Source organism: Tursiops truncatus, chromosome 8, assembly GCF_011762595.2.
Source record: "Tursiops truncatus isolate mTurTru1 chromosome 8, mTurTru1.mat.Y, whole genome shotgun sequence".
Lineage (NCBI taxonomy): Eukaryota > Metazoa > Chordata > Mammalia > Artiodactyla > Delphinidae > Tursiops > Tursiops truncatus.
Window position 1 is genome coordinate 68944915 of NC_047041.1, and position 12217 is coordinate 68957131.

At 37.3% G+C, this 12217-nt stretch overlaps 1 protein-coding gene across 1 annotated transcript in view; it reads right to left on the reverse strand.

Annotated features, from left to right (window-relative positions):
- Positions 1 to 12217, reverse strand: part of SOX6 (SRY-box transcription factor 6) — a 622270-nt gene that overhangs the window by 137019 nt on the left and 473034 nt on the right. Inside the window, exon 9 of the mRNA XM_073808646.1 lies at positions 2942 to 3062. Within this exon, the coding sequence (XP_073664747.1) occupies positions 2942 to 3062 (121 nt within the window). The remainder of the gene's footprint in view (positions 1 to 2941; positions 3063 to 12217) is intronic.

Sequence of the window (12217 nt, forward strand, 5' to 3'; positions counted from 1 at the left end):
TACAAAACAGCTCACGCAGCTCAATATCAAAAAAACAAACAACCCAATCCAAAACTGAGCAGAAGACCTAAATAGACATTCCTCCAAAGAAGGTATACACGTTGCCAACAAACACATGAAAGGATGCTCAACATCACTAATCATTAGAGAAATGTAAATCAAAAACTACAACGAGGTATCACCTCAAACCAGTCAGAATGGCCATCATCAAAAAATCTACAAACAGGGCTTCCCTGGCGGCGCAGTGGTTGAGAGTCCGCCTGCCGATGCAGGGGACACAGGTTCATGCCCCGGTCCGGGAGGATCTCACATGCCGCGGAGCGGCTGGGCCCGTGAGCCATGGCCGCTGAGCCTGCGCATCTGGAGCTTGTGCTCTGCAACGGGAGAGGCCACAAAAGTGAGAGGCCTGCGTACCGCAAAAAAAAAAAAAAAATCTACAGACAATAAATGCTGGAGAGGGTGTGGAGAAAAGGCAACCCTCTTGCACTGTTGGTGGGAATGTAAACTGATACAGCCACTATGCAGAACAAAATGGAAGTTCTTAAAAAACTAAAAATAGAACTACCATACGACCCAGCAATCCCAGTACTGGACATGTACCCCGACAAAACCATAATTCAAAAAGAGTCATGTACCACAATATTCACTGCAGCTCTATTTACAATAGCCAGGACATGGATGCAACCTAAGTGTCCCTCGACAGATGAATGGATAAAAAAGATGTGTCACATATATACAATGGAATATTACTCAGCCTTTAAAAGAAACGAAATTGAGTTATTTGTAGTGAGCTGGATGGACCTAGAGTCTGTCATACAGAGTGAAGTAAGTCTGAAAGAGAAAAACAAATACTGTATGCTAACACATATATATGGAATCTAAAAAAAAAAAAGGTTCTGAAGAACCTACGGGCAGGACAGGAATAAAGACGTAGACGTAGAGAATGGACTTGAGGGCACAGGGAGGGAGAAGGGTAAGCTGGGATGAAGTGAGAGGGTGGCATGGAAATATATATACACCACCAAATGTAAAATAGATAGCTAGTGGAAAGCAGCCGCATAGCACAGGGAGATCAGCTCGGTGTTTTGTGTCCACCTAGAGGGGTGGGATATGGAGGTGGGAGGGAGACGCAAGAGGGAGGAGATATGGGGATATATGTATATGTATAGCTGACTCATTTTGTTATACATCAGAAACTAACATACCATTGTAAAGTAATTATATTGCAATACAGATGTTAGAAAACAAGAAAACAGTATTAGCGTCTTAACAAAGTTACATAACATGTCAATTATGTTGATATCTGTGTCTAGAAGAAAATAAGGCCCATAACCTGATTTTGAAATATGGAGAATTTTAAATTTAAAAACATGGAAATTAAATAGTTTCCACATACAGTTCATTTAAAAGGATTCCAAAACTGGTGTAGGGATAACAACTCAGATTCAGGTTAAACCAGTAAACTTAGTTTACACCAACATTCTGAAGGAAGTCAAGGTGAAGAAAGTTTAAAACTACTTATAGAGATCAGAGAAGAAGTGAACCACTGCACTGACAGAAAGATATTCTCTGACCAAATATTATCCTGTCCTTAATATGGATACTAATTTCACAGAATATAACTTGCTCTAAAAATTCTGCTCTAGAAAAATCAACTTTTAACTTTGAGTAACACAATTTTCTTTCACTGTGGTATCCAAAAACCGTTGTTACTCCTAGTTTTGACTGCTTTATAGCTGAGGAATTTTGAAAGTCAGTCCTTAAATTAGCCAATCGCTTAAGATCTCTATTCTTTGAATAATTTGGGTTGTGACACAGACATCTTTCCTTTCCTCACAAGGAAGGGGGTTTTCTACCAAAAGCATAAGAGTAATTGATGGCAAAAAATAGATGTTAAACCCCACTAGGTTTGTTTTTATGCTATTTAGTAACATTCCTTACAGAGAATTTTAGTAAAGTGATTTATACTTTATTATTGCTTTAAGCATATTAAAATACCTTTGTTCACTTTATAAACCCATACACAAAGAAACCGCTGCAGTCAGATTTGTTGCACTCAGACTGGGTGGTTAATATAATCAGGTTAATATGTTAAAAAGAACTTGACACAGAAATTATTAATGAGTAGAACAAGGTCACTACTTCTGAGCTGAGGTCAGTTACAAAGAATGCACAAATGAAATTCAGGTTGACTTTTTATTTACTTGACTATCTTCTTACATTGGATTCCTTTGGCAACATATCTTTAAACATTTAAAGCCCTGTTTACAAGGATGCTCTGAAAGAAGCTTCAAACCATTATGCCCCTAATTGAATTCCCCAGGAGTCCAGTAAACTCAGAGGAATAAAGAAAAATCATAACATTTGCTAAATCATCTCAAAACATACTTCACTGCAAGGCTATGTGTCCTGTTTTTTGCGGTTCAAAGATGAATAAGAAAATACAACTGACTGCTTCATTATTTAGGCTAAAATCAAAAAGAATTTTACCTATTAGTAGCAAGCTAATTAAATCAGTCTAGTTTTAACTCTTCTTCCAAGAGAAATCAGACAACAAACAATAATAGCATTTTATACTGTATGCGACCACTCTCCTAGAGTATAAAAGCTCTCAGGAGGAGCAAAGTATCTTTAACCAAAGACAATTATTCACAGTAAAGGTATGAGAGAGAGCTGACAAAAATTTGTAGTCCTGAGGGAAAGTAGCATTTTATCTGTGAATTCAGAACAAACTCAAGTGGAAGAAGAGAAAGTAAAAGTTTTTAGCAACCAATTCGTTTATTAACATGCCCCCTTCACAATTCTAATTTTACTTTAAAATAGCTTTTATGATCTTTTTATTCATAGTTCCTTCATATGCTTCTGTGCTTGTTGTGATTACTAAGCAAAAACATATGGATCTTAGCATTCCCAAAAGAATGTGAAATCCCTTTCTACTTACCTGGTTTGTATGTTATTCCAGGGGGGAAGAGGAATCCCTGTTGGGCAGCAGCAGCTGCTGCCAGGGTCCGCTGGTCATGTGGAAAAATTGGGATCATGAGCGGAGGCATGTGACCCTGAACCTGCTAAACAGAAGAGAGCCTATGATCAGACAGAGAGCAAATGTATGCCAAGGAGTATTTGTTTTTCACCCATGGTGGTGTGCTGGTACCCAAACAGCCACCCACTTTTAACCTCATTCCAAATCTGCTCCCTGAGAAAAATTCAGGCTAAATTCACCAAATCCCTTTCAGATTCCACTGGTACACCAAGGACATAACCTCATTGTGAATTTGCCTCATCCCTGCTTCCACTAAATTATAGTTACTGGTTATCTTTTATCTTGACTTTTTTTCCTTTTATTTTCTTTCTTTTTTTAAAACAAAGAACTAGAAGAAATGTTTTCTTCTGTCACCTTACAATGTTGAAAGGTTTTGCCCTTTCACCTGCTTTGCATTCTGTACTTTATTTTGAAAATAGTACTTAGTATCTTTGGTCAGAAAGTGATGTCTAATTTTTATATATTCCAAAAGCTGCAGCTCCCCAGTTTAGGCATCTTATTTCAAAGCCTCGCTGCATTATGTTAAACATATAGCTCTTCAGATTTAAGGCTACTACATCTTGGCTCCCAATTAAACTAATATTCTTTGCCATCCACACCTCAATGTAACACATAAATTGCTTGTCTGGCTAAGCAGTTTTACAGCTTTATGCACTACCATGTAGCTGAGTAATTATGGAGTTGTATTCAGAGAGCACTTCATAATAAATCCTACTATATCAAATTTCATTTGACCTCCATAAATGTATCAAAGAGCACAAAAATGCAAAACAGAAAATCTTCACTCTATATCAGCATTTGTATTCCATATAAAGAAAATAAGAACTATGACAGAATCATGTCTGTGAAAATCACATTTTAATTTCCTAGCTCCTTCCCTTACTCTATGCATGCTGCCCTGATTCCAATAGCATCACAGGAAGGTTCTGTGCTGGCTTTTAGGGCATGATTTTATAAATTAAACTATAGGACTTTTGTTATTTAAAGATCAAAACTAGGATGTACTAAGAGGAATGATCTTTAAGTTCAAACTGGGTCTTTGCCCTCCTTACTAGTATAAAAGATCTGCATTATATCCTGTTTAAGATACAAACCTTTCCCAGTAATTCTACCAACCCCAAACTCTTCCCCCGTTTAAATTCCTAAATCTTCTCTTTAGGCAAAATTCCATATACTGGCTGATGACCCTGTTTAAATAGCACCAACTTGCCTTGTCCTGTCCCTGTTCCCTCCACAGCCAGGGACATATTGCAAAAATGTTCCTGTGTAGGTCTAAGAGGTTTCATTTACCAACAGTTTCTCTCTAGGGAAAGCCCTAAGATGTGGGTTAATAAAGGGCAAGCAAAAAATAAACACTTTACAGTATTTTTCAGAATTCATTTCTCAGGAAAATCAACTTATAATAAAAAGGTCTTTGTGCAATTACTAACTTGCCAGTGGGGCGTGAAAGAAACTGGCTTTGGGCAGCTATTTCTTCCATTTTAGCTGAGGTAAGCCCAAGTTTTGTACATTAGAGTACCAACTTATCCTGCTTAAACTGGAGCTGATCCCCTAGCGCCCAGGTCTCGCCTTTAACCCTGAAGAAAAGCACTAGGTTTGCTGTTCAACTCCAGCTTGTTGTGACCTGATGCAAACCTGAGATGTCAAAGATGACAGCGCTGTTCTATGTCAGAAAATTAAAAAATGATATTTTTGTGGGTGACTATTGTGCAGTGCAAGAGTATATCAAAGGAAATCACTTCATTTACTTCTAGAAATATAGTCCTAGCATGTACCCAGAACACAGCACAGATGCTTCACATTCTAAAGAAAGGAAACAAGAAACTGAGGAGTCTAGGTATCAAATTTATTTATTCTTTCCTTCTTTCATTTAACAAACATTTATTAAGTTATCATTATGTGTGGATCTTGAAAAGTAGCTGGAAAAATGGGGGCTATTTTGCTTGGGAGAGAGAAGATATATGCTTATGTTCAAATATTTGAAAGAATTATGTATGGAAGAAGAACCAGATTAAGTCTGAGCAGTTACAAAGGGCAGATCTAGGCTCAAAAGAAAGAGATTTTAGGGAAGTTGAATGCAAAGAATTTTCTAATAATGAGCTATTCAATAATCACCGTGATTAAAGAGGTCGTGTGTGCCATTTCCCAAGAGGTGGTCAAGTAAAGGCTGTATACTCATCTGTTAGAGATGCTTTAAAGGATATGCATAACTAAAACCCTGATTAGGTAATGACCTATAGTGCTTTTTCAACTTTATAATTCTATGATTGTTTAAAAATCAACATTAGGAAGATAATGGCATATAGTCATTCCTTTACTCATTCATTCAACACATATTTTTATTCAGAATCTACTATGCCTACAAAGGCTTTGTTGTCAAACGAATCTGAGCTTAAATCTGTACACTGCCATTTCTATGGCTGTGTGATCTTGAGCAGTTACTTAGCCTTCCTGAGTCTATTTCCTCATGTAAAAACCAAAGCTAATGATACTACCTTACATGGTTGTTGTGAGGATTAAATAAACAAGAAAAGTAATGCTTGTGGCACAGTGACTGGCATATAATAGGCACTAAGTAAATGTTAGATCCTTGCTTTTCTCTTATATAGTTTGCAATTCAGTACTAGAAAATTATCAAATTACTGATAAAACAAGAAACAGTGGATCTTAACCCATAACTCTACTTCAAAAAAAGAAAACATGAGCCAAATAAATAATTCAGTTTGGCAGGCAGAGGCTTGTTTGTTCTTAGCAGACCCATGCCTCACAGAGCATTATTCCATCCCAAATATCCAGAAAACCAAGAAAAAGAAGGTGGGATTAAAAAGCTCATTTGAAGATGTAATTTGGGATCTTTAGTGTTATTCATTAAACAGCATGTTCGAATGAAAACATAATTTTATTTTTACATTGGTGCCCAAGCTCTTCAGATCTTAAGACAACATAAAGGGATCAATGGCAATTAGGCATCAGACCTTAATTATTGAAACTTGGTGTCTGAAGATATTTCCTTTGTAATTAGCAACGCACATGAGATAATTAAGTAGGCCACCTAAGGTCATTTTTTTTTTAAACTTTTTATTTTATGTTGGAGTATAGCTGATTAACAATGTTGTGATAGTTTCAGGTGCACAGCAAAGCAAGTCAGCCATACATATACATGTATCCATTCTCCCCCAGACTCCCCTCCCATCCAGGCCGCCACATAACATTGCGCAGAGTTCCCTGTGCTATATAGTAGGTCCTAAGGTCATTTTTAATGCCAAAGAGCTGTAGGTGCTTCATATTAACAAAAGCTGTAAGAATTTAGGGAAGCTCTTTTCTGTCCATCACCCTCTACAAGGTAGGATATTTTAGAAAGTTTCAATGCTAACTATTAGGTAAGACGCAGTTTCAACAAACTGAGGGACAAAGTAAATAAGGAGGGGGACAGAAGGCATTGTGAAAGCAATGATAATGATGGAATCACAGAGTTGACATGGAGCTTAGAGTTTATCTAACCTAGTAGTTCTCGAAGTGTGGTACCTGACCAGCAGCATCTAACTTCAAAAAGCAAATTATCAGACTCCACCCCAGACCTATGAACCAGAAACTCTGGAGGTTGGGTCCAACAGTCCAAAATTTAGACTAAAATTTAATCCAGAGAAGTGATTCTCAAACTTCTATGGACTTCAGAATCAACCAGAGGGCTTATTAAAACAAAAATTGTTCAATCCCACACTCAGAGTCCCTGAATCAGTAGATCTGAGGGGGAAACCTGAGAGTGTACTGTTCTAACAAGTTCCCAGGTGAAGCTCGTTAGTGCTGTTGGTCTGCGACCATTCTCTGAGAATCACTAATCCAATTCAAACCTCACAATTTACACATAGGGAACCAGGCGGCTTAGAGAAGGTAAGGCTCTCACTGTCATAGGCAGTGTGGAGGTCACACTGCCTATAACAGAGCTGGATCTAGAATCCAGAACTGCTAACCACCCTGTCCAGTGCTTTTTCCATTATATCACATGGACTTCATTGATAGAAAAGAGAGAAATCATGTGTGTACACTCTTTGTATAGAGAAAATCTGGGGGGCTGCAACTGAAAATAATTTTATATTTCAGAGGTGTGTCTCTGGAGGTGACTGGGAGTATAGATATTATGTTGTTCAGTTTTAGTCTGTTCCTTCTCTCTTATTTTATACCCAGAATATTTGATCTCGAATCTATTGTCATTAATTCCAGTTAATTCATTAGCAATAATCATTTAGCTCCAAATGATAAAGTTGCCCTTAACTCATTTTAAGTAAAATAATAATATGAAAACTCAAAATGCCCTTTATTAAATACAAGCCAAAGTATCCGGTAGCCATTTAGAACATAGGCTGAGAGATGATGAAAAGCTCCTCTTTTATCTCTAATTACAGAAATCATCATCGTCATCATCATCATCACAGCAACTAATATGTTACAGTATTTCCTATATGTCAAGCACTGGGAAGTGATTCACATGCTCTATCTCATTTAATTCTCAAAACTTTGTGAGGTACCTACTGTTATTATCCTCATTTATTTAATGACAAAGACAAAACCACGAGAGGTTAGGTAACTTAGTCAATTAAAAAGTGGTAGAGCCAAGATTCAAGGGCAGGTATGTCAGGCTCAAAGTCTATACTTTTAAGTACTATATTATATTAATCATAAAGTCATCTTTTGCTAAACAGACCTAAATGAGATAAGGAATATAATTCTTTGTGATAACAATTATTTGATTGAAAGTTTTATAAATATAATTGTAAATTTACATGTGGCTGTAACAAATAATACAGAAAGATCCCATGTTCGCTTAACTCAGTTTCCCCCAATGGTAACATCTTGAAAAATTATAGAACAATATTACAACCAGGGCACTGACATTGATACAATCCAAAAATCTTATTCAGATTTCACCAGTGGGATACCATTTAAAAGAAATTATGTGTCTTAAAAACTAGCAAGGGGGCTTCCCTGGTGGCGCAGTGGTTGAGAGTCCACCTGCTGATGCAGGGGACACGGGTTCGTGCCCGGGTCCGGGAAGATCCCACATGCTGCGGAGCGGCTGGGCCCGTGAGTCATGGCCGCTGGGCCTGCGCGTCCGGAGACTGTGCTCCACAACGGGAGAGGCCACAACAGTAAGAGGCCTGCGTACCGCAAAAAAAAAAAGAAAAAAAAAAACAAACTAGCAAGGGTAATGAAGGTCTATGAATACTTACGACTGCTATCTTTCATACAAAGCTCACCAGTATGACCCAGTGCAAATAATGTGAGTGGAAATCATGAATTAAAGCAACAATTTCTCCTTTCATAGCTTGCCATTTATTTTACTTACTAGAATATTGGTTGAAGGTGGGACAAAAATGGAAAGCAAGGGCAAGGTGTGGGGGAGAGGTAAGGAAAGAGGGCTTGGTGGCCACACAAGAATCACATAAATATCCAAAATATTTTTCTTCTATGGAAGTTGTGAATTAAGTTTACTGCACTGCATGTCAGTGCCTAAGGCAGATAAAGAATTTTGAAAATACAGAAAAGCCCCACCCTGCTCTGAAGAATGTAAGCCTGCCTTTCCTCTTCCTTCCCATCATCCTATTTTCCTATTTGGTGACGTGCCAGGAAAGGCAGTCACATTGTAAACAGCAACCTTCAAAAATATTTTACTGAAGAATAAGAAATAATAGAATTCCCCTCACTCCATCAAAAAGTGACCAGTCTCCACATGTCTTTTCCAGGAAGTTATCAAAATTTCAAATAGCATCTTTTTTTCTTGAAAGTGTAGTTTTCCCTTAGCCCAAATTCAGAGATTCTTTAATTATCCCATAGGTAAAAGTAAAACTGATTTTGTTAATATAAAGAGTAAAACAATGTGACCAAAAATAATCTCTGAGCGTGAAACTGCATTATTTTTATTGCTTTGGAAGTCAGCACTAACTGGGTATGTAAGTTGAATGACTAATGAGAAACCAGGAACCCCATCATAGGTGAAGCCTAGTCAGTGCATCAGGAAAGAAACAAACTGTATCCCCTAAAGCACAACTGTCCATTAATTCTAAACTTCCACAATCCCAGACCAAAGCATTTCCCTTCTGCAGAGGGTAGGGAACACATTCTTGATCAAATAGGCTACATGCCCAGAAATTTTAATTGCTACGGTGTTCCTCACATCTTTCAGACAATCAAGACAGCAGCAGATGCATGTGAAACACTTAGGTTCTGACTCTTCCTATTCATAAAACAGCATTGTTGCATCAACACTTATGCCCTTTGTTTTCTCTGTGCTAAGTTGTTGATGATGCCATTTTTTGCCATCTGCCCCAGAGCTTCATTAAAGATACATGAATGGGCTAACTGGCCTGATATCTTGTGAGGAACAGGTGCTATTGTTTGTCCCTGAAGACTTGCACTAAAGATATGACTCAGAATACTTGAGAAAGAGCATCTGCAGCAGTCAGTCAGAGGGCAACTTGGCAGAGACCTGGCTACGTGCTAATATGCAGAGTGACACTCGGGGGCTCATTTTCTTTCACGAGGATTATTTAACTTTTCCTAGTGATAGGAAATAAGTATTTGTTGAAAATCATGAACATATTAATGTCTATTACTAAGTTAAACACAGTGAGCAAGTGAAGATCTTTTTAATGCCTTATTTCTAGAAAATCATTCCTCATGTGATTTAATTGGATAAAGCTTCTTTAATCTGTTGGAAGGAATGTTTCCAACATTTGTAAATCATGACAGAGGGAGGGAAAGACAGAGACAGAAAATACAGAGAGAGGAAGAGCCATCAGAGAGGGAGAGGCAGGGCATACAAACAGAAAGAGGCGGGTGTAGGGGTGTGGGTGGAATTTCCTTAAAGGCCCTATTCTTTATTGCAAAGAATAGCTGAGTCATTTGCATAACGTGTTACCATTATAAAAGCTGCAGTGTCTAGAGTGAAAGAAATAAAGTCCCCAGAACCTTACATGAAAAGCCTTCAAGGTCATGGAGGTATCTTCTTACTGCCAAAAAATGCATGCCAGATCTCAGTTAATTCTGGAGAGTTAGGAGGGAAAAGGTCTCATTTGATAGGATAAATTAGTGCTTTAACACAAACCTTTTAGTTTCAAAACTTTTTTTTTTTTGGTCGAAAATGTTAAGACTCTGCTTTGCCCTGACTTAAAAAGCAAAATAATGCAGTGGTCAACATTTTGAACTTCTCTTGGTTGACCATAGTTTGAAGTATACTAAGGAACTTTGTATACAGCCTACCTGACTATTCTCTAATTGTTTCGATTCATTAATCATCTCTCACCAAGTAAACTGAGTGTCCTGAATGGCTTGTGACATTTATATTTCTATACACCCCATTGTTCTTATCACAGGGCTAAGAATATAGTAGGCATTTTGTGTCAACTAATCAACGTGAGAACCATCAAGGACTTAAGAACTGGTTTTCTGAGCACTAATTTCCATAGGGTAGTATTATTGTTAATACAACTGCAAAAAGTATAGAGCTGTAGTTGTTCTCATTAAAGAAGAGAATTCAAGAATGACTTTTAAATAAATCTTGATAGCACTTTGTCTGCTTTTCATTTGTCTTATTTAGCAAATCTCTGGCTGCTATAGCTAATGGAGGATTGCAAATCCTTGCTTGTAGGGAATCCAGCTAGCTCTAGCAGGAGAATAATCACACTGAAATTTTATCAGGAGCAATTCTGGGACACAAATTTTCTGAGTATTTAAGAACACAGAGTCCAATTTTCCCAGATATTTTCCACCAACATCCAATGGATAATCATTGTACAAATAATGTAAGAAAAAGATCCTGTAGCTAGTGGGAAGCAGCCGCACAGCACAGGGAGATCAGTTCTGTGCTTTGTGACCACCTAGAGGGGTGGGATAGGGAGGGGATATGGGGATATATATATATATGTATAGCTGATTCACTTTGTGATACAGCAGAAACTAACACACCATTATAAAGCAATTATACTCCAATAAAGATGTTAAAAAAAACTGCTGTTTTGTTTGTTTTTGTTTGTTTGTTGAAGACAAGATGTTTTCTCTCTCTCAAACTCCCACAAGGATAATATACAAAACACTTTGTTACCATTGTTAACATTCATCTTTAATATAATTCAGTTTCTTCCTAGAATTTTGTATATTGCTGCCACCACTCTTTTCAAAATCTTCACTAAAGGGCTAGGAAAAACCCTGAAAAGGTAGAACAAACTCAAGATATTGCAGTTTAAAGGCATCCTTTTTAAAAACTCAGGCTTTAGTCTTTCAAAGTCATATGTTTTAGTTTGAACATTAATGAAGAACTAACTTTATGTTTGTAATATGTATTTTTCTGTATGTATATTACACTTAAATGAAAAGTTAATTTTAAGAAAAATGGAAAATAGCTTCAGTAGTTTACTTGTCTTTACTAATTTACACTATTAAATATATCTAATAAAATATCTAAAATATTCATAGGAAAAATGGAGACGATACGTATTGTCACTAGCTTCACTATGTCCCCACCCTCACTACCAAGAGTAACACATGGAAGCAAAGAAACTCCTTTTTTAGGTTGGTCTTTCAGATAGCTATTTCAAATCCACTTCACAGTCTAGTACTTTCCAGCTCCCTTCCTTGGTTACGCAGGAGAGAAATGATCATTGAGAGTAGGAGTACAATGGCTCCATTTATCAGGTCAATAGCACATTTAAAAAATCTCCTTTAGGTATATATTCAGAGAGAAATGTTAATGGCCCTGAAAGGGCCAGTCCTGTCCTTTGTGTTAACATCTTTTTATATTCTCAGCATACTGTATACACTCCGTTCTATTTGTATTTTCTAAAATGGACAAATATCTCATTAATCCACCAGGATCATCAGTAGTCAAACGTCACTACTTTATCTCTCATTCATTTGTACATGTTCTGCTTAAATATTGAATTTTCAAAGAAAAGAACACGGATTTAGTACTAATGTAATCATGATTCCTAGCATCTCTTACTTGTCTCCTTACTCCTTGAAATAAAGAGCTCCACACATACAAAATGACCTCTTAGGCCTCTAAGAGGCATGCTACTCTGCAAGGGAAGTCAGTAGTGCCTGTCTTCATTCAACTATTCAACAGCCTTTCACTGAGCACCTAGCACAATCTGCCCGGTACTATGCTGGGCACTAGGAATAAAA